At 42.5% G+C, this 27468-nt stretch overlaps 2 protein-coding genes across 3 annotated transcripts; one reads left to right on the top strand and one right to left on the bottom strand.

The window, feature by feature from the left end:
- The first annotated feature begins 1476 nt into the window (after nucleotides 1-1476).
- Nucleotides 1477-22706, top strand: LOC120108677 (WD repeat-containing protein 44-like). 2 transcript variants are annotated; one of them, XR_005509942.1, is made up of 7 exons: nucleotides 1477-3288; nucleotides 17008-17098; nucleotides 17206-17363; nucleotides 17449-17537; nucleotides 17661-17819; nucleotides 17950-18043; nucleotides 21718-22095. XR_005509942.1 is itself a non-coding variant. In XM_039122353.1 (7 exons), the coding sequence occupies exons 1-7, from the start codon at nucleotides 1726-1728 to the stop codon at nucleotides 22263-22265; spliced, it is 2589 nt and encodes an 862-aa protein (XP_038978281.1). In that variant the 5' UTR covers nucleotides 1488-1725; the 3' UTR covers nucleotides 22266-22706. The 2 variants fall into 2 exon arrangements, 1 of the variants encoding a protein (XP_038978281.1); XM_039122353.1 differs by having other exon boundaries at nucleotides 1488-3288; nucleotides 17486-17537; nucleotides 17737-17819; nucleotides 21718-22706.
- A 1181-nt stretch (nucleotides 22707-23887) lies between these two features.
- On the bottom strand, nucleotides 23888-25533 carry LOC120108675 (dof zinc finger protein 1-like). The gene is made up of 2 exons (XM_039122352.1): nucleotides 25100-25533; nucleotides 23888-24997 (listed from the first exon to the last, which is right to left on the bottom strand). Exons 1-2 carry the CDS (start codon nucleotides 25148-25150, stop codon nucleotides 24173-24175), a joined length of 876 nt encoding a protein of 291 aa, XP_038978280.1. The 5' UTR covers nucleotides 25151-25533; the 3' UTR covers nucleotides 23888-24172.
- Nucleotides 25534-27468: the final 1935 nt, after the last annotated feature.

Here is a 27468-nt window from a genome sequence, read left to right as displayed (position 1 = left end):
TTTACATAAGCATCCTCCTAACTATTAAATTTTATATGAATACCCTTCCAAAATTGATATTTGCATGTATACCTTTGTAAAACACTTATTTTGCTATTCTACCCATTTTTATCCTTGTTTTGTAAATATACCCATGCCATCTAACGCCGTTAAAAAATTAAAAATTTTAAATTAAAATAACTAAAATATTTTTAATAAGCAGATGTGCTAAAAAAATATATATTTATAAGAAGATCACAATAGAGGACCAAAAAGAAATTTCAAAATTTAAATTTGTAAGAAAAAAAAAATCTATCAGTTTCTCCTGTCTAAGGCCCTGTTTGGGGGAGCTTTTAGAGGGCCAGAAAGCACTTTCTGACCCTCCAAAAGTACTTTTAGGTAAAAAAGTGTGTTTGGTAAAATTTCCAAGAAGCTGTTTCAGCTTTTGCGGGAAGCTGAAAACAGCTTTTTGGCAGAAGCTCAATTTTGGAGCTTTCCGAAAATGCTGTTTTCAGCTTTGTCGGAAAGCTGTATTTTTGACCAAAATACCCCCATTCTTTTTCCTCCCAAAAATCTCAATCGCACCGCCTCTTTCTCTCTCACCATCCCCCCCTCTCTCTCTCCCTCTCTATCTCCTTCTCCTCAATGTCGCCGAAAAAGAAAAAAAAGAAAAATAAATAAATAAATAAATATGTATATAAATGAACGGATAAATAAATAAATAAAATAATAAATAAATATATTTCAATGAAATAAAATAATAAATAAATAAATAAATAAATAATATTAGTAATTATTTAACCAATTTTTTCACCTAGTTAGAAAATTTGTTAGAGAAATAAATGGTCATCAAAAGAGTAAAAAATTAATTTATACTAATAATTATAATATTTTATACATTTATTATTGTATTATACTATAAATATAATATAATATAATATTATGTTATGTTAAATAATTTAATATTATATTAAATTATTATCCTATAGTATACAATGTTATAGTACTATATTATAATAATATTATGTTACATTACATTAATATTATACTATATCATATATTTATGTATTAATATATATTATATTTTATTATGCACTATTGTATAATACTAGTAATGTCCTTTATGGTCATTTTGTCATACAAAAGTACTTTCTCAGTTGTTTACCAAACAAATGTTAAAGTGCCACAGCACTTTAAAAATGTAGTTACCAAATAGCAAACAGCTTTTTATAACAGCTCTACTTCCAACAGCTCTACTGCCAACAGCTCTCCCAAACAGGGCCTAAGTCCATCTCCTAGACCTGAGCCGAGTCAAACCGGCGGAACGGTTCGGCTCCCACCCCCTCTACGGCTCCCCAACAATTGTACCAAAGAAGACATCACCGTTACTAAAGAGTGGGATTGTTACCCGACGGCAGCAATAGAAAAGAGAGAGAGAGAGAGAGACAGTAGTAAGTAGGGGGGAGGTAAGATAATGAACCGATAAAGACCGCATCACCCATGTCATCGTTTTTAGACGATGGATAGAATCGATAGATCTACTCCCTCCCTCCCACCCCCGACACCAAAACCAACGCCTTCATCATTTTTCCCCGCATCGGGTTTCGGTCCCCTTCTCTTCTCCCCCGATCCCCGCCTCATATCCACACTCCCTTTCGGTTTCGAGAACTCCGTCGCCGCCGCAACCGCGTCGTGTACGATAACTCTCCTCTCTGGCGCCCCCTCGCGACCTATGCGGGTGGCGAGATGAGCACTCCGTCGGACGAAGAGGAGGAGGACGAGGAGGAGGAATTTTACGAGCCGCTTGATCGGATTCTCTCGTCGTCGTGCTCCTCCACCTCTGCATCCGACGACGACGACGCCGACGCACACCACCACCGACGCCGCGGCCGCCACCACCTGCCTCGCTTCCCGCCGCTGTCCGCGGTGTCCCTCGACGTCTGGATCTCCGAGCCGGCGTCCGTGGAGGAGCGCCGCCGGAGGCTACTCCAGCAGCTGGGCCTGGCCGGCGATCCCGCCCTCGCCCGCCTCAAATCCCCCGCCGCCGGCGAGGCGGGGATTCGAGAAGGGGAGATCGGGAGATCCGTGTCCTCTGACGGCCTCTGCCGTCGCCCCAGTTCTTCCTCCTCCGCCGCCGCCGCCGACGGCCCCGCCATTGCGCGATCTAGATCCGACGGCTCCGTGGATCCCGGCCCTGTATATAATCAGCTGCAGTTAGAGCGCCCGCAGGTGCACTGCCATCAGCGGGCGATCCATATGCCGGTCTCCAGCAAGCCGCTTCTCGTCGGGAGAACCCGGCCGGCGTCGGGCGGGAATCTTGAGGCTTCCGACGCCGATGGCGGCGGCGGAGACCGCCGGGAAGATGGCGACGACGGGGATGATGATGATGATCCGAGGTACTTGATCAAGAATCTCGACAACGGGAGGGAGTTTGTGGTGAAGGAGTTTAGGGAGGACGGGATGTGGAATAAGCTGAGGGAGGTCGGGACCGGGCGGCAGCTCACGATGGAGGAGTTCGACATGTGCGTCGGCCTGTCTCCTATAGTCCAAGAGCTCATGAGGCGGCAAAATGTCGAGGAGTCCGCGAAGGGCAGCGGCCTTGGTGCCCTTGGTGGCGAGCCGAGAGCCGGCGCTGGGTCCGCGGGCGCGATGAGGTCGAAGAAGAGGGGGAGCTGGCTCAGGAGCATCAAGAACGTTGCAGGCTCCGTGGTGGCTGGAGGCCACCACAGGGACCCGCGGAGCAGTGATGAGAAGGACACATCGTCGGAGAAAGGAGGGAGGAGGTCGAGCTCTGCCACTGATGACAGCCAGGATGGTTTGCGCTCTCTCCGTCACTACCACGGCCCCGAGCGGACTAAGGTCCGGCAGTATGGCAAGTCGCACAAGGAGCTCAGTGGTCTGTACATGACCCAGGAGATTCAGGCCCACAAAGGGTCCATCTGGTGCATCAAATTCAGCTTGGATGGGCGGTACTTGGCGAGTGCAGGGGAGGACTGCGTCATTCATGTGTGGGAGGTGACGGAATATGAGAGGAAGGGGGAATTGCCGGTGGAGAGGGAGGATAATGGGAGTTGCAATCCTTTTGCTGCAATTAGTAATGGATCGCCCGAACCAACACTGGCACTGGCTTGTGTGGAAGGGAACAATTGGGAGAAGAAGAGGAGAGCAAACGTCCCTGGTGGCAGGAAGTCCATGGCTTCGGACCATCTGATGGTGCCGGATCATTTGTTTGCACTGTCTGAGAAGCCGGTCTGCTCTTTCAGAGGGCACTCGGATGACATTCTCGATCTCTCATGGTCGAAATCACAGGTATATCTCGGTTGCTCTGACTGCATTTTTGACATGTATATGAGAAGGGTAGTTTCATCTGAAATTCAGGAGCTACGTAATATTGAATTTTGAGTACCAAAATTTAACAGTTGTTCTAGCACATAAGGTTCTCTGTTGCTAATGGTTGCTAAAGAACTGACAAAGTTAACCAGCATCCTTTTCTTTCATCGTCATCTTCTTCTTTCTTTGTATGCGACAGAATATAAGCTCAAGAGAGTATATAATTTGACCTGACACTGGAATTTTAAAGCAGAGATATTGTTTCTAAGGACTCCTTAACTTCTAAGATGCTTGAGGAGAATCTCTGGTGGAAGGTCAATGTTTAATGAGATAAAGACAAATCTAAGTGGATGGCAGTTTGTAGCCTAACAGATAAAACATCAGGTAACAGTTGGGGCAATACCTGATTTACATCTGCATTCTGCACGTCTTCCCACCAGAATGGATGTGATTTTATTTCCAAAAGTTGTATGTAGGAAAGAGGACATCTGTATGATTTAATTTGTATGATGGATATTATATTTTTCAAGAAAAAGAAATGCTAGGCCACTAGCAGAACTAAAAGTGGTTAACATTTACGTAGGCCTATAACATTGTGCAGAGCAAGGTTAATTTGGTCATTTAGTTTTGCAAATATGATGACTGGTATTTGGAAAGTGCGTTGCATGCAAAAGCATCTATGGCTGGGATTCTATGGAAGGCTAGTGGGCTCCAAGCATTTGCATTCAGTGGGGTTCTGAAGGATTCTGTTCTTGACATAAATAAGAGAGGGTTCATTGTGTCTGGTTTCAAGTTGAGATTCCGGCACCTTGAGGGACTAGGTGAGGCTTTTTCATTTTCAAGATAGAGTGCTACATGAGCATTTTACAGCCAGCTGATAACAAACAACATCAATACATGGAGTGAAATTGATCCATCAAACTGTGTTTTAGTTGTGGGTTTCCCATGTGTATTCAAGTTCTGGAACACAATTTGATGCTTGTGTTAGTCAGGCAGATCCTTATTCTAGACATGATAAGCTTTCTTTCATGGGAGAAACTTTTGATTTTTTGGTATGGCTTTCTGATACTATCATATGTAGACTGAATTGGACAACCTTATTGGGTTTAAAAGTGGTCTTTTATCATATTGGTATATTTAGGTATGGAATTCTAAAGAAAGCATTTCTAAGGTGGTGGGCATAACTAGGTTCTTTATATAAATGCAATTTTTCTTTAATTATTAATTTTTGTTATTGTTTTTAGTTTCTAGAGCAATTTTGAATATTCTAGTGTCATTTTGACAGCATGAACAAAGAATTTCTTCAGGTAGGATTTGCTTTTTGTTATGTTCGGTATAACCAAACCAATTTTATTTTCTTAGGTGGTATTGATTACAACATGACATGCTCATTTGCTGTACCATCTATACTCCCATGCTTCCATATTATTAGTTTCTTAGGTTGTTTATATTTCTTTTTTTCCACTTAAGTTATGGGTATTATCTACACATAATTTTGGAATGTTAGCTCTTTGGACATGTGGAGATGGACAGCATGATACCCCTGAACACTCTGAAAATATTCCTGCTTATGCTTAATATGTCAGCACTTCGCACTTAACATTTGGAATAAAATTTTAGAGTGTCTTGCTAATGCAAGGAATGATGATTCAAGTTTTCAAAAACTTCCAAAAAAGTGTCGTATGATTGTTTGTCCCGAGGTATACTATCTTGTTACCGGGCCTCATACCGGTGTCATCCTGTCACTGTGTCGGTACACCCGGCACAGGGACCGGTTCAGCGTACCAAGTGTAGGTATGCCCCCTATATCGGTACCGGTACCGGTACGGCCCCAGTACACGAATGAAGCACATTCTGTCCCATTCTTCTAAATAACATGAGAATGAAACACATTTTTGAACAAAATCAATGCTAATAGTTTAATTCAACATATTTATATAAATTTTATCCGCTAATTCTTTATGTTTTCTTATTATGGTAGTGTTCTGGTGTCATCAATGGAGGTTCAAACACCAGACGCTTTGAGATGAATTGAGACTTGGCACCCAAGTGATTCGGTAACGATGTGATTTATGGAAGGGTAATAGGAAGGTTAAGAGTTTGTGGAAGTAGACTGGATAAGGTTGGCTTGTTATTCTGCTATCTACGACAAGAAAAATATAGAGTTTAAAGGAGGGAAAGATATATAAGGGTAATCCTAGTGGGTTATCGACCATAGCTATTAGTGGCTGAGATGGGGTAAAAGGTTCATGATCAGGTTATGGATTTGCAGCTGTGTCCAGGATTGCTATATGCAGCAACTCTGGCCAGATTTCAGTGACCAATTTGAAGTATATTATGCTGAACTAGGTATAATGTTCAGTCTCAGTGTTATTAAGCTTGTCTAGAGATTTCGGGATTGGCTAGGTGAAGAGTCGAAATCTAAGGAGATTGTTGGTTTTCAAAGTTGCCATTCCTAAATGCTAAAATTGTTCACTCAAATTGTGTTTTGGATTTAGAAGAAATGTTTTGCCCGACACAAGCTGGAACATGCACCAATCTTTTTTAACTTTTCGAAAACAGAACTATCATTGTGAAGTAACCATTTTATTGTTGGGATTAAATGCTATTCTTCTGTTTTCTTATAATACTATACAGCCATTGTTTCCTTGATCTTCCATTTGGTGACCCGCATTATTTTCCTCTCAGTTAGGCTGAACAACCAATTTAGGAATTAGTTGTCTAATGCTTCTTACTTTTCATCCTAATCTACTATAGAACGGTCGTGGGGAAGTAGATATTTTACAAATACTTTAGTAAGAAAATGTTTAGGAAGCAGGTGCATGTTTAAGATTCCAAGAAGATTTTGAATCGGATATGTTACCTGATATGCCTCAGAACCGACCATAGCCGACATGACAAACCAACTAATTAGAGCTCGCCTTGAAACCTTCAGTCAACTAGTCAAAGCCCTCTACGTAGCCGACCCAGAGGCATGCGGAGAATCCTTTGAATTTCAAATTCTCCCCCCAGCTGGCGACACCTTGGCCACAATCACGAGCATTTTCTATAACCGCACGGATGAGACGTGCGAAGCATGATGCATGGGTGAAATGCCCGCACGTGATCTTTAGGGCGTGCGATGGGCTACCAAAAATGGCCGATTCGCATGCCCAAATTCTTTGGCGACGGACACTGACCGTCGCCTATATCAACCATTTTTGGAGGATCCTCCAGGTAAATGCTCTCGAGGCCTCTTATGCTTTTGTGCTGCCACTTTGTCGCTCTCACAATACCTCTGCTGTTTTTTGAGAGTCCGTCTGACTTAGGCATTAGAGGGTCCTCTGTTGGACATTTTTCGGCAAGAAGATTTCTTTGTCTTTGCTGTTTTAGATCAGGTTCGACGTCGAAGTGAATGTTCGAGCACTATCTCTTCCCAACGCCATCTTGGGAGCGACCAATGTTGGAGCCATTGCCACCTGAGCACAACGACCACTGCCTCACCACCTTGGAGGCACATCGCGATCTTTGGCCAACCTCTACGGCCTGAATAGCCAAGTGTCTGAGCCCTCAAGAAGCTTAGTCAAGTTGGTGCCTCAGTTAGGCCAATTTCCAGCGACAACAAAACGACCGAGATGCTCGTAACTAGAAGCAACACGCTAGGCTTGAACGAGCTGCGACCTGGAGACCTGGTGCTCAAAAGGACTGAGGTGTCCCAACCAGCAGAACAAGGCAAGCTCGCACCGAATTGGGAAGGGCCATACAAGGTATCCGAAGTCATATGCTCTGAAACCTATTGTTTGGAGCATCTGAATGGGACACCTATACCTTGAACACGGAACTCATCCAACCTTCGAGCTTATCACTAGTAAGATGTATCAATGCATTCTATGAACTTGACTCATCAATGAAACTCTTTTCTTCTCGCAAGAAATTGTTCTTAAGTTTTTTAGGTTGGGTACTTAGCTCCCAAGCGAGCATGAGGTCGGATGCGGCGACCACTGATAAAGGCACTCTCTAGCGTAACAAGTCGGGTGAGCCAACAACCTTGACTTGCGAGCCCCTTGTGGCTAGGAAGTTCTTGAAGAGCTTCCATGGAGGCTAAACTTCTGTTCGTCGGGCGAGCCATCCAATGATCTCGACCTGCAAGCCTTCACAGCTAGGATGTTTCTAGGAGAGCTTCCATGGGGGCTACACCTCCGTTTGTTGGGCGAGGTAGCCAACGACCTCGACCCACAAGCCTTCGCGGCTAGAAAGTTTTTGAAGGAGCTTCCACGGGGGCTACACCTTTGTTCGTTGGACGAGCCATCCAACTATCCCAACTTGCAAGCCTTCGAGGCTAGAAAGTTTCTAAGGGAGCTTTCGTGGGGGCTACACCTCTGGTTGATGGGCGAGCCATCCAATGGCCTCAACCTGTAAGCCTTCGTGGCTAAAAAGTTTATGAGAGAGCTTCTGCATGTGCTACACCTCCGTTCATCAGACGAGCCATCCGATGGCCCCGACCTGCAAGCTTTCGCATCTAGAAAGTTTCTAGAAAATTTTTTCGTGGGGGGCTACACGTCTATTCGTCCAACAACCTCGACCTGCAAGCTTCGCGGCTAGCAAGTTCTTGGAGGAGCTTTCATGGGGGTTAACCTTTGTTCGTCGGATGAACCATTCAACTGCCCCGACTTACAAGCCATCATGGCTAGAAAGTTGTTAGGAGAGCTTTCATGGGGGCTACACTCCCATTTCTGATATTCGAGCCGAAGACTTGGTGAGCTAACCAACTTCTCCAGGTCGGGACGACCCAAGTGGAGATGTCGACCTTTTGTCTATCGACCTCTGAACGGAAGACTTGGCGAGCCAACCGACCTACTCAAGTTGGGATGTCCCAAGTGAAGATGCCGACGTCCCGTCTCACCGGCCTTCAAGCCGAAGACCTAGTGAGTTAACCGATTCCCATCAAGATGGCAACGACCCAGGTTGAAACGTTGACCAACGTCGTGGGCGAATAAATAAAGTCCGCCGACCACAAGGCTGCAACATAGTTCTCGGATCTTGATAGCTAGAGGTTCAAGTCTTTGGGTATTCCTTGCCTGCAAACACTACCTTAAAAGCTCCAAGTTCCTGCTTTAGCTGAGCAAAGCTGAGACTAGGGGGCAAGACTCTAATGACCTCCTAATGGCGGTTAAGCAAGACCAAGATAGGAGGGCAAGGCCCGAATGTTTCCCCAACGATAAGCTCACTCTTGGGCCTTGGGAGGGCTAGCCTGGACAATCATTGGGACGATTACACCCCATGCCGATTGGTTCTTCTCAGCAGAATTGCATGCATCACAGAAATTAAAGCAGAAAAAAAATAAAAAGTTGAGAACTTTTATTCATTCATTGCTTTAATTATAGTGGTGTTAGCTTGGCAACCGAGCAGATTTACAAAAAAAACACAACCTAAGACACTATACATAATTTGGATGAAGCAGTTGCTGACTAGGAAGCCATGCTCCATCTCTTTTGCCACTTCGTCCTCAACAAAAAGCAGCTTGAGGATGGCTGGCCCTTGCTGACTACAACATCCAGGAGTCCGACCTCCGCCTCGCCCCACATCTCAGGAAGACCAAGGAGATCAAGTGGGAGTCCTTAGTCGAGCAGTCCCTAATGAGGACTTGACGATGTCCCACTCAAGCTCGGCCAATGGCTCGCACTCCATTGCTTAAGCGGTCTTCCCCTCGACTTTTGTGGCCTGCTGTCGAGTGACCTGCAACTCCTTCAGGAGTTCGAAGATCTTGAGGTCCACATCCTCCGTCTGGAGATCACCCATTCTCAGCTCCGCCTCCATCTTCGTTGCCCTCCGATGGAGGATCGTCATCTTCTCTGTGGCCAACCTATCTCATTGAAGCCTCAGCTCATTTTCGACCTCCACCACCCTCTCTATGGCCTGTTGGAGGGCCAGCTGGAGAGCCTTACGGTGGTTTGGTAGCCATTCTGCTGGCGAATGATCCATGGTGACAGAGCAAGGGAGAAAGAAGACAGAGAAGATGAAGAACATAGAAACTATTCCATCTAGAGAGGTGACGCCCTCTCCTTTTATAGAGTTTCCAGATGATTGAGATCGAACTGTCCCACCTGATCGCTCACCATATGTCGAGCTTACTGACGGTCCATCTTTTTTTTGGAAAACATTCTTAAGGATCCGTCCTTCGAAACACCGCCCCAAAGTTATTATCCTCATAAAGCTGGTGTAAAGTTCGACAAAGGATTTGCACCAGGCAGCAAGCTTGAGGAAAAATTTCTTGGGACTTTGAAAACAAGCATGGCGTCATCCGCACCTTCACTAGGCAAATAGGCGACCTTGGAAGGCCGTCTTGGATGTGCGATCTTGGCCATGCTGAGACCGAGGGACAAGCCACCTTCGAACCTGCCTTAGCTCATGCACCAATCTGCCTCATTGGACTGATGATAACTCGCATGCTGGCCTGCTCGAGCAGACCTACATTGGCTCATACACTGAGCTACAATGAAGCTTACATATGGCGTAGAACTGCTTCAAATGACTTAACAAACTTGGCAAAAGCATGAGTTAGGCCTAGGGGTGCAAATGGGTCGGGTCGGGTCGGGTCCTGGGTGACCTCGATCCGACCCGATTTTTTGTTCGGGTCCTAATTTTGGACCCAGACCCGACCCGGTTGAAGATCGGGTTGGGTCAGGTCCGAGTCGGGTCCGGGTCGGGTTGGAGTCGGGTCCGGGTTGGAGTCGGGTCGGGTTCGGGTCCGAAGCAGGTCCAATTTTTTTATGCTTTTAGGAAATAATTTGGACAAATCTAATTTGGTCACATCATAATTATGAGGTGCTGGGTGACCCATGACTTGAAAGACTTGCAATTGACCTCCAGCCAGAATAGATGGCCCCGGACTTACTAAGTCGGTCTACAAGCCAAATTTCATATCACACTATTTTTTGTCCATATGACTGATTGGACGGAACTTGGTGTCTCCCAGCTCCCCTCTCACGAAGACTAAAAAAATCCCAGACCTTCTTCCAAAATCCAATTCCATTGCAGAAAACTGGCACATGACCCATATTCAGTTGAGTGTTCCCACACTTCACCCCTGCAAAAGTTAAAAAAAAACAGAAACAAAAAAATAGAAGGAAAAAAAAAAGCAAGCTACCGAGACACCAGAGGTATCAACAATATAATAGATCGAGAGAGGATCCAGACGGATCAATAATACCACGACCCATACAAAAAAAAAAGAAAAAAAAACTCTCTTTTGCTTTTTTTCCCCTCTCTCTTTCTCTTCGGGTCTATTCGGGTCGGGTCGGGTCCGTTCGGTAAACCCAGACCCGACCCATAAAATGATTCGGGTCCAATTTTAGGACCCGACCCGGACCCGCGGGTCCTAAAATTCGGGTCGGGTCGGGTCTACACGGATCGGGCCGGATCGGGTCTCGGGTCGACCCGACCCATTTGCAACCTTAGTTAGGCCTATGGATTGAGCAACTTTGAGCAGAACACTTAATGAAAAGCAAACGGACTAGAGGAACATAAAAGGATAGTTCATTTTATTTCAAAGGAGAAGGTTACAAAAGAGCAAGAGAAAGAAAAGGAATATACAAAACCGCAGTTTGTGAATACCCAAGTTGGGGGACTATCCTACTCTCTTTCCTCTTCTTCTTCTTCTCGTTCCTCCTCTTTTTCTTCTTTTTCGGCTCCTCCCAAGAAATCCTCTTCACTAGAAGATTCTCCCGAAAAGGTGATTGAGTTGAGGTCGACCTTGGGAAGCAGCTTGTTGACCCTTCCCCTATAAATGGTGAAGCTCTTTTTGAAGTAGTCTCTAGTGGCTTCCAGCATCTCGTTGCGAAACTTCTGCAAGTTTTTGTACTCTGTGGTCGCCCGTCGGGCCTCCTCAACTTGGGCGGCTTTCTTCTCGTCTTGGATAGCTTTCTCCTTAGATTAGACTGGCCTTGTCTTCCGCCTAGGCGAACCTCTCTTCGGCTCGAAAAGCTCTGCTCTCAGCCTCTGCCACTAGGCCATTGAGATGAGCGATCTCGTCCTCGTCCTCCTTTCTGATTTGGTCGGTGCATTGTGGGCACAAGGATTTTTCATCTGTTTCTCTTCGTGCGGCAATGTTGATGCACCACCCATCTCCTTGTTGATCTCCTGTTGGATCCTCTTGAGCTTGGCCTCCAACAGGTTGAGCTGGGCCTCGGCAGCGCCGACCCTTTTCTCGAAGAGACGAGCTTAAGCCTCAGCCTCCTTCCTCGCCTTCTCGGTTGTCGATTGCTTCTCCTTGGCCTGAGCCTTTCCTCACTTGGCCTCATGGATCCGACGATCGGCACTCTCTGAGTTGTGCTGGTAGGTGTGGGTGATCTCGACGAGCACCCATGCAGCGTAGACCCCGTGTGAGCAGAAAAGAAATGGTCAGTTCTATTGATCAAAGAAGAACTTCGAAGTAGCGAAGCTTGTAGCCTTACCTCAATAGCAGTGCGCACAATGAGAAAATAAGACCCGACCGACCACTTTCAGAGCTCCTTCTCATCCTTGGGTAGTGTAAACTCTTAGTCCATTTTCCACTTCATCTAGGGGTTTTCCTTGTGGAGCACTGATATTCCTGCTACGAATGATACCGCTTCAGAAAGTGCAGACATCGGCCCGTCCTTCATAAATGAGGTATCTAGAAGATCTCTGCAACAAAATCGAAGAGATGGCTGCGATGGCTCGGCTTCGTTGCTTGATTTCACAACCCGGCTTCATAGCTCACCTCGGTTGGTCGGCCTTACCTGCAAGTCTACTTCCATTTCTCGAGTTAACAAGTTAGCTCAGCCTCGGAAGTGGGGGGCAAGTGATACGCCTTGAAACTGATCACAATTGATGTGGCCGATCGACCAATCAGAGCTTGCCATAAAGCCTCTTATCAACCAGCCAAAGCTTGCCACATGGCCGACCCAAAGGCATACAGAGTCCTTCGAATTTCAAATTCTCTCCTAAGCTAGCGACACCTCGGCGATGACCGAGAGCGGTTCCTATAACTGCGTGGGTGAGATGCATGGCTGAAACGCTCGCATGTGACCTTCAAAACCTGCAATGGGCTACCAAAAACTGCCGACCTGTAGGCCCAAATTTCTCGATGACGGGCACTGACCCTTTTCTATATAAATTTTTTTCGAGGGACCCAAGTAAATGCTCTCGAGTCCTCTTACTCTCTTGTGCTACTCTCACAACACCTCCGTTATTCCTTGAGAGTCCGTCTGACTCAAGCATCGGAGGGTCCCTTGCCGAACATTCTCCGGCATGAGGACTTCTTCGTTTTTGTTGTTTCGGGTTGGATCCGGCATTGCAGTGAAGGTCCAAGCACAATCTCCTCTTTCCGGTACTACATCGGGAGCATCCAACATTGGAGCCATTGCCATTTGAGCACAATGACCACCTCCTCGCCACCTTGGTGGCACATCACGATCTTTGGCCATCTCCATGGTCTAAACAGTCAATTGTCTAAGCCCTCTAGTAGCTCGGCATCTCGGTCGAGCCAATTCCCAACGACAATGTTATCGTAGATAGAAGATTCCCTCTGCTAAGCTATAAACCACACAATTCGCTGTTGTCAGATGCCATAGTATCTTTTAATCAGATTATTGCTTTTGTTGTTGTTGTTTTCTAAATCTCATGATGACATGCAGTCCACTTCTATGCTTATGTTTTAAAGTACATGCAGCAGCCTTCTCTCCAATATGGCATGGAATACCAATTGGTAATGTTTTTTTCAACTAATTGCTAAGGAATGATTTTTCCTTCTGTTTTTTTTCTGAACCTCATTAAGACATGAAGTCCGGCTTGTCTCCATCAGGGCATGGAAATGTCCTACTGATAACAGCTTTTTCATTAAATTGTTTAGGAATGGTTTGTCCATAAAGACTCGTTGAAATGCCTTTGTCTTGCATTTAATTGGTATTTCCTTTCCCTTATAACACATTTACCCATAGGAGCAATTCTTGAATCTTAAGCTAGTTTAAGTTTTAAAGCATCTAATCATCAAATTTTACCTCGTTTCCTGGTCATCCAAAACCTTTGCCATTATTCCTGTAAAAAGTAAGGAAAAGACTCTGGTTAAAATCCTTTCACAAAAATATCATGTCAAAAGCTGATTTTCATCTCATTCCTTCCTAAAGTCCAGCTCTGACCTGAAAGGAGGCACTACCTTGTAAAGATAGGAGGAATACGGTTCTAGAGGGTTTTTGGCTAACCGAGAAAGTTCCTCGTTGACCTATAATTGAATTAAGCAAACTGCATATGTAATTTTGTTCACAAAAAGATATATGATATAAAAGAAAGTTAAAGAAGAGAATAAAGGAAGAATTGATATTAGACTAGGAGAGGAAGAGGGAATAGACAAAAGAGGAAGAAAGAGAGGAAGAAAAAAAGGTGAGGATAGGAGGAATATGGTTCTAGTGGGTTTTTAGCTAACCGAGAATTGAATTAAGCAAACAACATATGCAATTTTGTTTACAAAAAGATAAATAATATAAAAGAAAGTTAAAGAAGCGAATAAAGGAAGAATTGATATAAAAGAAAGTTTACAACATATGCACCCTTCCTTTTCTCCATGACTCTTATTCTAAGTAAATTAGAGCTCTAACATGAGCAGCAAATCTCCATATGGACATCCAAAATCTTTTCTAAAATGCAAAATTCTGAAGCCCTCGGGTCCCAATGTGGAGAGATGGCTAAAACGGCAAAAAAAAAAAAAGTAAAAAAGTGAACTGACTTTGATTGTTTCAACATCCATGAACCAAGAAAAGAAGCTTACATGTTGCAACATAAGAAGATTCTGGATTTAAGAAAAGTTAGATCATATATTTTGTCATTTTTCTTGTGTTTTTCTACCATGTAACATTTATGCCTGCACATACATACATGCAATGATAGTTTATTTGATGTTGTATTAACCTAAAGTTTCTTGTGGGGTTTATGTCCATGACTTCTTTTTGTGTATCTGCTTTTGATGGGGGGAGGGTTTTGCAGCTAAGATTTATTATGCTGTGTAACTTTGATGTCATCCCTAGGCAATAATGCTGCTAGAACAAATGGTTACTGTAATTTTTTTTCTTAGGTAGTAATGCCATTACAGCAAGAAATTTGCTGGGGATGTGTCTAAGAAGACTACGCATTTCTGGGACCATATTGTGGAGAGAAATAAGGCTGTTCCATTGTTTTTGCAAGAAATCAAACCAAGAAGGGAAAAAAACCACTAGGTCACAATAACAGGTTTTAGATATTATAAAAGACTAACATGCTTGGGGAAGTAGTACTCATGCGAACAACATTGTGGTAGAAGTTCTAGGAAAGCTGTAGTTCCTTTGTGTTTTATAATTTTGCCTTGCCCCTATATTGGCTATTTATGCAGAAGGTACTATAATTAGTGGGTTTGTTGGTGAATGAGGATACATAAAGCCAAACACTGAACATTTGGGACAAGGCTTGATGGCTATGGTTATGGTAATACTGAAATGAGTGAAATAAAATGATGTACTTACTTTCTGCAAGAGGTAACATCTTGAATTACATATTGGTTAAGGAACTTTTGTTCATTGTATTAGTATTCCAAGCCATTGAATTACATTCATCAAAAATATTAATACATCATCTCTATACTTTGGTGGATCAGTTACATTGGCTCTCATACTTTTGTGTTGCGTATTCCAGAGCTAGAGAATTATATTGATTCAAATTATAGCTCAACATAGAAAATTCAAGCCAGAAAGTCAAGTATGAATGTTCGTGAGTTCATTTGTGTTAAGTCATTGTAATTTATGCACTTAGTGAATCGTTCAAAATAAATAAAACTACAAGTCTGATCAGTATTAACTCATTAAGGATATTGATAGAGTGTTTGGATATTCAGAAAAAAATTGAAAACTCTGTTCAAGATCGTGTAGTAGATAAAATTTTGGAATTTGACTCATCTAGTTCCCAGTGGTTCTAAGTCAAGTCAAACATTTGATTTTTAGTTGGGCAAAATGTGTAGCTTGCTAATAGAATCTGACCCTATCAAATTTTTGTCACCTTGTCCTTATTCTATTTTCACATGGTTTAAAAAGCAGCAAAATTAAACAGGCACTTAAGTAGGTTCTGTAGATTCAAGTCCTAGATTTGAAACCTAGTTGCGTGATATTTGAATATGTTAACGATATTCCAGTCAAAAAAAGAATATGTTAAAGCTAGAGCACCTCCATCTCATTACATCTACAGGCCAGTTGGTTAATGCTGATGATTTAATAATGGTGGCGATGAGGCAAACTCATTATTATGTGTTCTCAAAGAATTTAGTGGTTGGGCGAGGATAATCTTGGTTTTATAATAAGGAAAAATTTTATGGAGGTGGGATCTTTGGAAAAACAAATGTAGTGTCATAGACCATAAACCCACAGAAAGTAGATGTCCAGAAACACGACTGGTGTTTGACCTAAAGTCATATAAATTTAATTAAAAGGAATGGACTGAAAGTAGGTTCGAGTAAAAATTTTCTCCTTCTCTATATACTATATAATCCTAATTCCTAATGCTACAAGAAAGTTAGAAAGGCCTGTATAAGTGAAATCTGCCATTGTAATACATACCAGATTTTGAGAAACAAGGCAAAGATTCTATCTGTTCTTCTTCATGGTGTTCCATGTGCTAAATGTGAAACCCTATGATCTTAGATGTGATTGCTAGTAATTTGGTGGTCTAATGCCGCCTTCCTCGTCTATCTTATTACAGTTTTTCCATCTATAATTTTTAATCTAAAGTATCCCTAATACCCATGCACTTGTTTCTTGCCTTATTTTTGACCTTTGTAGGACTTTCCCAATAAAAATTGAAGTAAACTTTAAATTTCCAGTAAACAAAATATTTAGCTTCTCCTATTTTAGAAACTCCATAAAAAATCTCAGTGAACCTGCCTTTCTAATGCACTTTCATTAAAATATTAGACCCAAGTTCTAGTAGACCCTGAAATTTAGGTTTAACAGGCTGAACCCTGTCGGACCCGCGAGATCATTATCTATATTCCTGTTATACATATTATCAATTCAGTGCTTCACGTCTTTGATTTTGCAGCATTACTTCTTAAGGTTAACAATCTACATAAAATATGAGAGGCCAAAGATTCTGCAGAAAATTATCATAAATAAGTTCATCTTATTTATATCGAACTTGGCCTTATTTTCTGACTCTTGCTCATATTGTATTTGCAGCTTCCTTTTAAGCCCTGCATTTTTTTATAATTTAGGAAACCAATTTCTTGGCACCATCTTTAATTAATTTACAATGAAATCAGATGCCATTTAGTATTTTGTAGATGTTGTTTCTTTCTGTTATGTCTATTTTATTTGAAACTAGAGAAAAAGTAAAGCAGAAGTATTATGGACACAATTAGACTATTTATTCGTGAATGTATAAACTATGTGGCTTAACAGTCATGTGATTATATATTATGAATTTTTGTGCATTACAGGAATATGTATTTGCTAGTTTCAGTAACCACTCATAGGAGAGCTTTCTAAGATTTCTATTTTATATATATATATATATATATATATATATATATATATATATATATATATATATATCTTTGTTTATCAGTATTGTGCTGCTTTTAGTGTTCCTGAGCGATGCTTATTTAAGATAAATAAATATTTGGAGTCAGGAGTTTGTCATTATTACTTGTAGTACTGAGTGATATTGAGTCTATTTGCATCACAGTATCTGCTATCATCTTCAATGGACAAAACAGTTCGACTATGGCACATGTCTAGCAATTCCTGCTTGAAAACATTCTCTCACAGTGACTATGGTAAGTATATTATGTGCTTTTTTGTCTTGCATTGGTCCTTCATTTTGGTTTAGGCTTCTTAACTACCTAATGTCTTCGTGATGCTTTCTTCACTTTCCTTGATGTAGTGACTTGCATCCAATTCAATCCTGTTGACGATAGATACTTCATTAGTGGATCCCTAGATGAGAAAGTTCGCATATGGAGTATTCCTGATCGTCAAATAGTTGACTGGAATGATTTGCATGAAATGGTCACTGCTGCATGCTATACGCCTGATGGACAGGTTTTTATGCTTGATACTGTGATTACTTCATTTTTAATGTTTCAATTTACAATTACATCTCCAAGACTTTGAATCGATCCTCCAGGTTTGTCTTAATGCTTGTTATCTGTTGGCTTCTGAAGGGTGCACTAGTTGGTTCACACAAGGGAAGTTGCCTCTTGTACGACACATCTGGTATGGACCATCACGAACTTATCTCTCTCTCTCTTCTCTCTATCTCCCTCCCTCCCCCTCCCTTCCCCACTTCTTTTCCCCCCTCATGTGTCTTATAGTGAACTTTTTTTGCTTGTCTGATAGGGAGCTTTTTGCTACGCCAAATCTAAGTGAAGGACCTGTATGTTTATACTCTGTAACCTTTTATTTGTTCTTCCAGATAATAAACTTGTTCAAAAATGTCAAATTGACTTGCAAAACAAGAAAAAGAAGTCCAGTCACAAGAAAATTACTGGTTTCCAGGTATCTAATTGCAAAAGGCATGAATTATCTTTATTCTGATCGTATCTCACTAATTTTTTGAGGTTCTCCATCTAGTAGTAAATTTCAGAACATTATATGGTTGGCTTTGCTGATTAGTTCTATTCGACAGTTTGCCCCAGGGAGCTTCTCAAAAGTGCTGATTACATCTGCAGATTCACGAATCCGGGTAATTGATGGTGTTGAATTGGTTCACAAATTCAAAGGTAGAAGCCTCTCCTTGAAATTATGCTCTCACTATACAGTATACATAAGGTTGCATATTTGCAAGTTATACAACATAGCTTAAGTTATATTAGTAGAGATTAGAAAATTTTCAAAATTTTCATTTAAAAGATGACTGCTTTAGCTGCCTAGACAGCCTGCTTGGGTGCCCCATCTTAACATTTTTTATCATGTTAGAGTGTGGAGGATGTGATTGGTTGTAGCTTTGTACTGGATCCTGCCATGTTGATACCTCAATTCTTAGTTCTTAGATATTCTTTTGTATTGTTGATTATTACTGTTTATTTTATGTTTCTCTTATTGTTTTTTATAATTTATTATTTTGGTCCATCTTGACCTCTCGGCCCATATTTAGCACCAAGGTACTAGGCACTCCCCTTGGCTGTCCATTAACTGCTTGCAGTCTTTGAGACAAGGATCTCTATACAATTTCCAAAAATGGACTATGAAGTTGGTAGCATATTTCCCGTGTATTCTAGTGTGAATGATTTGTACTTACCAATTTTTGAAGAAAAGTCCAAATCTTACTCAAGATTGTCATCTTCTCCCATATGCTTGAATTTGGAATACTTAATGCATCGTCCATCCCATCTTCAAGCAAGGATAGCACTTTGTAGCTATCTCCTCATAGATGATCCAAGAATTATTAGTATGATCATTGTATCTATCTGCTTTCAGTTATGGCAATATGAAATGTGAGATTGAATTGAAGATGCCAGCATAGCTACAATTTGTATTAAAGATCTGCCAAATGTAGTTTAGCAATTGAGGTGAAATGGCTTGGTTTTCCCTCTTTAAAATGAGCTTTTTAAGTTTCAGTTTGGAAGGGTCCGTATCTTTTTAATCTAGAGTGAACCATGTGAAGAATGAAAGCCATTATAACAATTAGAGGATGAAAACCTTGATATAAAGAACTTCAAATTTTTTTACAGCAATACAAATTAAGTTCATGTTCCAGCTATTAAGAATTAGTGGTCTTCGATATATTTATTTGTAGTTGGTTCCATTGAAGCTCAAGCTAGGTTCATTTCCAATATTATAGTACTAGCTCCAGTGAAGCTAAAACAAATATGGCTTGTTGAATTTGAATTTTTCCGGTCCTAATTATAATCATATTTCACCTTCCTTGTTACATGTGCACAATATAAAAATAGCCGAATGCTTTGTGAATTTCACTGCTATTGCCTAAAGTTGTTGAAACTACACATAAAGAACCTATACTGCAAGAAAATACTGTAAAATGTTGTTAATAATTTGTTTGGTTTCTTTGTCTTTCTTTAATGTTTCCAATTTTTTGAATTCTTGATTTCTATGAATGAAACCTGAAATTTGGAGCAATGCTGCCAAGACAATCAAAACTCTGAAATTGGAACTCCATAAGCACTGCTGAAGCTGAAATTCAGTTTTCACACCATGTTTCTAATTATTCTAGGAGTCAAAATGTAGCTACTTGTAAGTACAACACCCCAGGGTACACCAAATTTAGTAGCAAGAGATCTAGGCATAGAAGCGATAAAGAACAAGGTAGAATTAGAAAACAAAAGTCTTGCAGAAGACAGAGGTATTAATCATCTTATAATGGAATCTCAAAGTTGCATCTTTCATAGAGCTTGTCTTCGAAAATGTTCTTTCCCCCTCAAAGTGATTGGTAGATTTTCAAAAAACAAGGACTAAAAGAGAACTTATGGGCAATCAGAGGAGTGAACAAAAGCTAAAACTTTAGTAATTGATGAGAGTTGAAGAAGCCATTAAGAGGGCTGTCGTCTGCAATGCGATTACCATCCTCAATGTTGATTAGAAAACATGAGAGGAAAGAGGGTGCTGGGGACTGGAGGTAGGAGGTGAGGGCTATGGTGTGATAGTATGAGTAACTAGATGCGAGGCAGCAGAGGATCAGGGATTTGATGACCCAATTCCCTTGATACTCTCAACTAAGTTCATTGAAGGCATAGCTTCAATTTATTATTAACTATGTCTACACATCAAATCCTTTCAATGTATAAAAATTTTAATGTGAAATGGAATACTTCCTTTTGTTTCTCCCGTTCTCACTTGCTTGATTCTTTCATTAGCATGGCGTACTGATCCTTAAACTTCATCTGTGTTTGGTTTTTTTTTTTAACTGATTAATGCCTAGAATTGTGGCATGGAGATTGGACATCTTAGGTTTCAGATTTGACAGACGGTTAGGTTTATGGACTACTGAGGAGGCTGGAGATGGCATTTGGGAACTGGTGAAATCTACAGTAGGGACAGTACGGATGTTAGTGGATTTAGAGGTAGGAGAGCTGGTAATCACCGATATGCTCATATTGGTGACATTATTGTTGCTGTAATCAAAGAAGCAGTGCCCAATATGCCTTTAGAAAGATCAGAAGGATTTTGATCCAAGGTAGGGAGCTATGATGCATGAACGATGGCATATAATAAGTTAGGGCTGGACCACAAGCTTATGATGGGTTAACAGAAATATCTTATTAATGAACTATGATGCACATGAATCACTTTTTATGCAGGTAATATTTTTCTGCAACACATAGAAACAAAAGTGCGTAGCTTCAGCATTCAGTTTTATTGTTTCAACTAAGGCAAGATATCTTCTCATTGTTCATGTCAAAACTAACTTATAAAGAAAACATCTTTTTAACAGGAGAAATTAACTAAGTTTTCTTGTTAAAAGGGCATAGCAAAAGTTACCATGATGACCAATTATTTTGCCGGTTGCTGATGCAATCACCTTTTTTTGAGGAAGCAAAACATGACAGTTGTTAAAGTGAATGGACCAATAGGGTGGTTTGACAAATGATATGTGAGTTCTTAACTTGGTTGATCTTCCTGCAACGAGTTATAGATCTTCATCCCATGTCACATACCAAGATTAACTGTGCATGCTAATCCTGGGACATGATCAATAGTCTTACTAAAGAAGTCTCATGCCTTGGACTGGAATATTTGCCTGCAACCATCGCTTTGTTGCAGGAAGCTTCTACCTAGGTAATATACCTGCTCCAGAAACACCCTAGAAACTTGAATCGGCATCCCACGACCTTCCTTCAAGTGTTTTTAGAATATTTACTTCCTCATACTCGCAGCAGTACCCTCTCTGGATTCTGGCAATTAAGAACTATCCACCAAATCTCAGTAGTCTACATTTTGTAATCCCAAAATTGCCTCCATTAATTAATGGGCATGTCAAATTTGCATAGCATGTGATACTTTTGAGGAGATATTAGTGCTCAATAAAACAGGCATAACAATTTTTGTGATGGATCTGGAAAGTGTCATGATTTGAACAGACAAAATCCTGATCAAAGGCCTTCTTTTGTTATTTTTTATCAAATTTATCTAGAAATTAATAGTCTGTTTAATTATGAGGATCTTGTTTCTATCATCCTGATCTACACTTTAAACTACTAATTTACTGCATATTTAACCATGTTTACTGTTTATGGAAGCCATCCTGTTTCCAATGTATGTAATGTCATCCCATTTGATTTTTGCTTGTAACAGTTTTGGATTTATGAATCATATTCAAGTTTTCTATTTGATTTGATATTATCATGGAGTTTGCAATATTTCTGTACGATATCCAAAAAATGTTTTCGTTGTTCTTTATGATGTTAGCTGAAATTGATATATGGCTATTCTTTTTCAGGTTTTCGCAACACAAGCAGCCAAATTTCAGCCTGTGTGACTGTGGATGGGAAGTATGTGATTTGTGCTAGTGAGGACTCGCATGTGTTTGCGTGGAAATATGACGATGATTCTCAACCTAGTAGAAGCAAAGGTGTTGCCACTGTTATGCATTCTTACGAGCATTTTCATTGCCGGGATGTGACAGTTGCTGTTGCTTGGCCGACCAGCAGCATGGGAGGGAAGCCAGGGACTCGATGCGATAGACTGAATGGAGTTTCCAAGGCAAATCCACAGCTGCTGGTTGAGGCAAATGGGCACCAGCATTCACCTTTTCCTGCTTGTCGGTATATAGATATAAACTCGAGCAACTATTGTGACAAGGTTTCTGCTACCTGGCCTGAAGAGCTCATGACAGCAAACAAACAGAGCCCTCCTAGTATTGGTGATATTTCCGATGGGGGCATGCCGGGGCAGAGCAGGTCAGCCTGGGGATTAGTTATTTTGACTGCGAGTCGTGGGGGTGAAATCAGGACATTTCAGAATTTTGGCTTTCCAATTCGGGTATAAATTCCTCCATTGCTCCAAGAAATTGCTAAAGCCCTTGGCTGGGGATGGAATCATTTGTCCCACAATTCAACAGGGCTCTTCCCAACTTGATGCTATCATAGTTTTGTGTATAGATAGATATGGATGTGGTAGGCCTGTGATACCCATGCTCCCATGTTCACTTGCTTGGCCGATTTGTGAGAGAACCAATGCAGCCGTACTGCTCCCTGATTCAAGAGTTACCCAGCTTCCTTTATTCCCAAATGTACATTAAAGTGAAAGCGAAAAGGGATGATGCTGCCGGCTGGTTGGACCTCAACTGATTCTTTTTACCATTCGGAGTTTGTCTTGTTCAGGGGTATACAGTTCAAGGTACCCCATGCTGTCCCACTTTTGTTTTTATTTAAATCAATGTAAGAAGGAAATTTCAGTGCTATAACAAAATTACAGTTAGGATGGGGATTTTGTTTATGTTTAGCAGCTTATGTGGCATGAGAAAGGAAGCAAATGTGCATGCAGCAAAAGTAATGCGTGATCTCTTTCAGCTATAAATTCCAGCAATCCATGAAAGCAGGGTTTTTTTTTTCAATTAAAAAGAATTCCCTACTTCCACCTGTCTAAAAGTGGAAGTCAGTCTCCCACATACTACAGCTTCCACCATGAATGTGTCCAACAGACACTATGCAGAGAGTGAATAAAATAAGCAAGTGCAGGTGCATATGATTGGCAAAGCAGCCCACCAATCGCTAGATAAATTCTTAAACAAATTGGATGAACTTTCGAACTGCAAAGCAATTTGCCACGAATCCCTTCACTGACATATAACTGCCCAAGGAGTCAGTGCCTGGATGTTCAACGTGGTGAATGAATGATTATATGACCGCAGTTTGCTGAATCCCACAGGCTAATTTATCCAAAAACTCGAAATGGGTTCGTGCTCGCTCCTAATGTGCACAGCTCGATAGGATTTTTTTTTTTTTACTAAAATAGATTATCATACATTACATACGAATACATCTAAAAAAAATAAAAAAAATAATAAATTTCAAAATATACCACATAGCTCCTTCTCCTTCATTCTAAGTATTTTCGAAATGATTGGCTATATATGATTGGCTACATATGAGGCCATCTGCCCCATTAATCTTCTATATACATGTTTTGCCTGTAAGATTATTTCAACATGAACCATAATTTAGATATTTCTAAACAGGTCGTAGTCGTCCGCTCCACTCTCGTGCCGACAGGTTATTATAAGAGTATATGGCAGCTTAATGTTTTGCCTGATGCATGTCCTTGCAATGGTAGGTAACCAGAAGCTGCTGCTGCTGCTACTCTCGCTTCAGCTAATTGTGATCCAAAAGATTTGTGAGTAGGTCCACTACCATTTATTGTCATGCAGCGATATGCATGATTCAGAGCATGTACTCTCACAGGAAACGATTGGAACAACTCGGACTCGACTGTAGGAAAAAAAAGGATGGGGGACGGGAAGAGATCATGCCCTGCTCTTCGATATGCATGATTCAGAACATGTACTCTCACAGGAAACGATTGGAACAACTCGGACTCGACTGTAGGAAAAAAAAGAGGGGGGGGGGGGGGGGGGGGGGGGGGGGGGGGGGGGAGAGATCATGCCCTGCTTTTCCTCTTCCAACTGTATCACACTAACTGATTATTATTGCTTATCCACAGAAGCGATGGCCTACACTGCAATGGAAGTAGATAAAAGGAGGACAGACACTTAACCCTACAAGCTGAAACCGCACTCGAAAGGATGGTATCACATCCTGACAAGATACTTGACATAGCACTGCACATCACTGTAGCATTCTAGCGCACACCGTCCTAAATTGTAAACACCAAAGGAGCAACAAGGATTTTTAGAAAAAAAAAGGAGCAACAAGGACAAACATTCCTATCTTCCTTCATGGCTGCTCGGTTTTGTCGCGGCTGGGAAGTTTGAGCTCTGTAGTAACAAAGCTGGCCATGTCATCCTCCCAACCACTCCAATACGCTGAAGAAGGATCTGGAACGGGCTGCGGAGGAGGAGCGACCTGCCATGAGCTCCCCATGGTAACGTTGATGCTGGGGCTCTGACCCTCAGCAACGGGGACATAAGGGTAGGAGGAGGAGGAGGAGGAGGAGAAAGGATTGATGATGTTGCTGTATGAGTCGATGGTGAGGGGCATTGTGGTGGAGAATTGAGAAGGTGGTGGCAGCAGGGGATCAGTTGCCAGCAGCGAGGTGATGAAGCTGCCGGCAACGCCGTATTCGGCCTGCATCGGCAGCTCCGGCGGGCGAAGCAGCACCTGGCGGAGAACTTCAGGAAAGATGATGCTGCTATGATCCCGGGAGAACGGTAGGGACTGCTTCTGCTGCCGCTGAGGCTGAGGAGGCATCACCGGACTGCTATTTATGACGCTGGCATTTGTATCGCTATCAGCAGCAGAAGCGTTGCCAGCGGTGGAGGTGGTTGGAGTGCTCTTCTGGCGCTTGTTCTTGCGGCCGCCGCCGACGGGGACGTTGCGGAGGGTGCCGCCCTCGGTCCAGTGCCGGCGGCAGGTCTTGCAGAAGTGCCGTGGCTGCGACTTGCTGTAGTTGTTGTAGTAGCAGAACTTGGTGTTATTGGACTGGCACCTCGGGCACACCAGCGGCGGCCAGTGCTGCCTCTGCTGCTGCTGCTGCGGCTGCAGGTTCCTCGCCTGGCTCACCGGCTTCGGCATCTCCAGCCCTCCACTCCTCAATATATCCTTCAAAAACCTCATCGATCAGATGAAGAAAGAGAGTTTGGCTATCAAAACAGATCACACACACATATATATATAGGTGGGGATCGATGAGATGCGATATACCTGCGACCAGTCGAGGCCGGTGGCGGAAGCCTGATTGGAGCTGAGGCCCATGGTGAAGGAGTACTTAACGATTGGGGAAGAGGAGACAGACAAGGCAGCAGAAGATGAGGCCGGTGACGCGGTTGAGCCAGAGAACCCGGCTCTCCGGGAGGAGGACACGGCAGGAGGAGGCTTCGACTGCTTGCGAGCGGCAGCGGATGACAACTAGTCGTTCCAAAAGGAGGGACCGAGATGGCATGTCGGGCTGGTAGCGAAGCTTCTTAGCTCGACCACTTCTCACTACTACTACTCGAATCAACACAGGAACAACTCTATCTATCTATGTAAGAGATTTGAAGAGGAGGAGGAGAAGGAGGTGATGGAGAGATTGGGTATAGCGAGAGAAATGAAGATTGGAAAATGGTTAATACAGGGTCTTCGGTGTGTGGGACTCCCCATGGGTTCTTATATGGGTGGGGAGGAAGGGGGCCAAAGGGCGAGAGCGAGGGCTGGTGTTACTTAGGCCGTAAGGCGGAAGTGGACGAAACGGAACGGGACGGAACGGAGGGGAGGAGGTGGGGATTGCGAAACACGTGCAGGTTTGCTTGGGACGGGACGGGGGGGGGACACGTGAGCCGGTCTGCGTTTATTTGAGGGTTGGTAGGATTGGAACCTAAGCTTTCAGCTCTTCTCGTGGGCGGTTTCGCTGAAAAACCCTGGCGGTGTCTTAGAGTGCAGACGAAAAATCCGGCCACCGGTTTGTGCAACAACCGTTTTGTAGCTCTGGGTTCCATTTTTTGAAAAGCAGTAACATGGCTGTCGCACTTAACTAGGTCGGCGATTGGGTTCGGTTCGGATCGGATCTAAATGTCTCATAACTAGTTCGATGATTTGAACCAATGTGCTTGTTGAACAAGTTATTCGATTCAATTTTACATCAAGAAAGATGTAACTCGATTCGATTGGTGTGCGTTAGATTGATAGATTTGGTTAAGGGGGTTATGTCTGAGATGGTATGATTAACTAGTTAATTAACTTGACAAATTGAGCCGTTGTAACGTTTCTGAGATTGAATACCTTTTCATGTTTCTGAATTTCAAGTCATTGTAATGTTTTCCAATGTCAGATGCATAAGGTTAGCGTATGATCAAGTACGATTTGAAGGTAAGTATAAGGTCCACAAGCACGTACCCACATCAATATATTGCTTCAATGTAGGACGAAAAGGGTTACGAAGTAAGTCGTTGTGGGCCACTCTAAACTTGCTCAAGCAATGAATCTAATTACTCTATTTCACCAAGCTTACCTGGTCGGTATGATATTTTTTTTAACCTGAGTTGCTACTAAACATCCAAGATCTATCAATGAGAAGTGGCTTAAAATTCAAGTAGGTAAATAAAATTCTCAGGGATCACAAATGTTCAGCTCAACATTCATATAATTGCCCATGACATGATCTGAATTGCTCTACTCTAACTGCCAGGACCAACAACAGAACTTAAATCAAGAAAAGTCATCTCCATTTCGGCTCAAAATTAACCGAAGCAGGACTTCCAACTTGGCCAACTAAAGAAGGGATGAAAATAAAAAAAAAGAAGGCTCTGGCTGATCGATCACTCCTTGGTCTTCTGTTTTCAACTACATGAACGAAGACGACGCGGAAACCTCTTGGTCTCGAACGTTGGCAACCCAGAAAGGGACGAGATTCGAGTGCGTTGCACGAGGACGGCTTGGGGCCTCCGTTTCTTTCCGCTGCCGGCCGGGCGTATCAGCCAAAAATGGCTGGCTCCCGCTAGTGGACGACAGAGAGAGCGACTGACAGCGAGATGAGTCGGTGGCGATAGTGGGTTCTGTGGGCCATCTTCTCTCTCCCTCTCACTCTCCCTCTCCCTCCCTCCCTCCCTCTCTTTCTCTCTCACTGTCTCTCTCTCTCTCTCTCACGAAAGACACAGCGAAAGACACAGCGCCAGTGTTGTCCTCGCCCAAGTAGATGCGTTCACTTTTGAGAACGGAAACGGAAGGCGTTCGTGGCTTCTCCCTTCGTTGTCCGTTTGGGCGAGGGTGGCGAGTGGCACGGTGACCTCACGCTGGACCTCGCTAGAGGACGTCATAGCTTTGGAGTGGGGCCCTTGCAACGTTTGCCCATGTGTCAAAAGCTTATTGGTCCTCTTTTGTATACAGGGTGGATATACCGCGGGAAATAGTTTACGTGCATGATTAGGTCATAGTATATACTACAACCACAATATCGAACAAATAGTTATTGGGAAAAAAAAAGGCTCGAAAGATACTTTATGCGCCTTGCGTATCACATTCATCTCGAGCTTCTCATGTTGGATGAGTGCAAGCATATCTCATATATAAACATGATTTTTAGAGGGAATTAAGGC

The sequence above is a fragment of the Phoenix dactylifera genome, unplaced genomic scaffold (assembly GCF_009389715.1).
Source record: "Phoenix dactylifera cultivar Barhee BC4 unplaced genomic scaffold, palm_55x_up_171113_PBpolish2nd_filt_p 001483F, whole genome shotgun sequence".
Classification (NCBI taxonomy): Eukaryota; Viridiplantae; Streptophyta; class Magnoliopsida; order Arecales; family Arecaceae; genus Phoenix; species Phoenix dactylifera.
This window is presented reverse-complemented; position numbering and strand designations above follow the sequence as displayed.

Bases quoted from the DNA above. Each gene is read 5' to 3' on its own strand.
- LOC120108677 (XM_039122353.1), top strand. From the start codon at position 1,726: ATGAGCACTCCGTCGGACGAAGAGGAGGAGGACGAGGAGGAGGAATTT. The intron at 17,099-17,205 runs GTAAGTATATTA...TCCTTGATGTAG, and splicing joins ATTCTCTCACAGTGACTATG to TGACTTGCATCCAATTCAAT. The intron at 18,044-21,717 runs GTAGAAGCCTCT...ATTCTTTTTCAG, and splicing joins ATTGGTTCACAAATTCAAAG to GTTTTCGCAACACAAGCAGC.
- LOC120108675 (XM_039122352.1), bottom strand. From the start codon at position 25,150: ATGGGCCTCAGCTCCAATCAGGCTTCCGCCACCGGCCTCGACTGGTCG. The intron at 24,998-25,099 runs GTATATCGCATC...AGGTTTTTGAAG, and splicing joins CCGGCCTCGACTGGTCGCAG to GATATATTGAGGAGTGGAGG.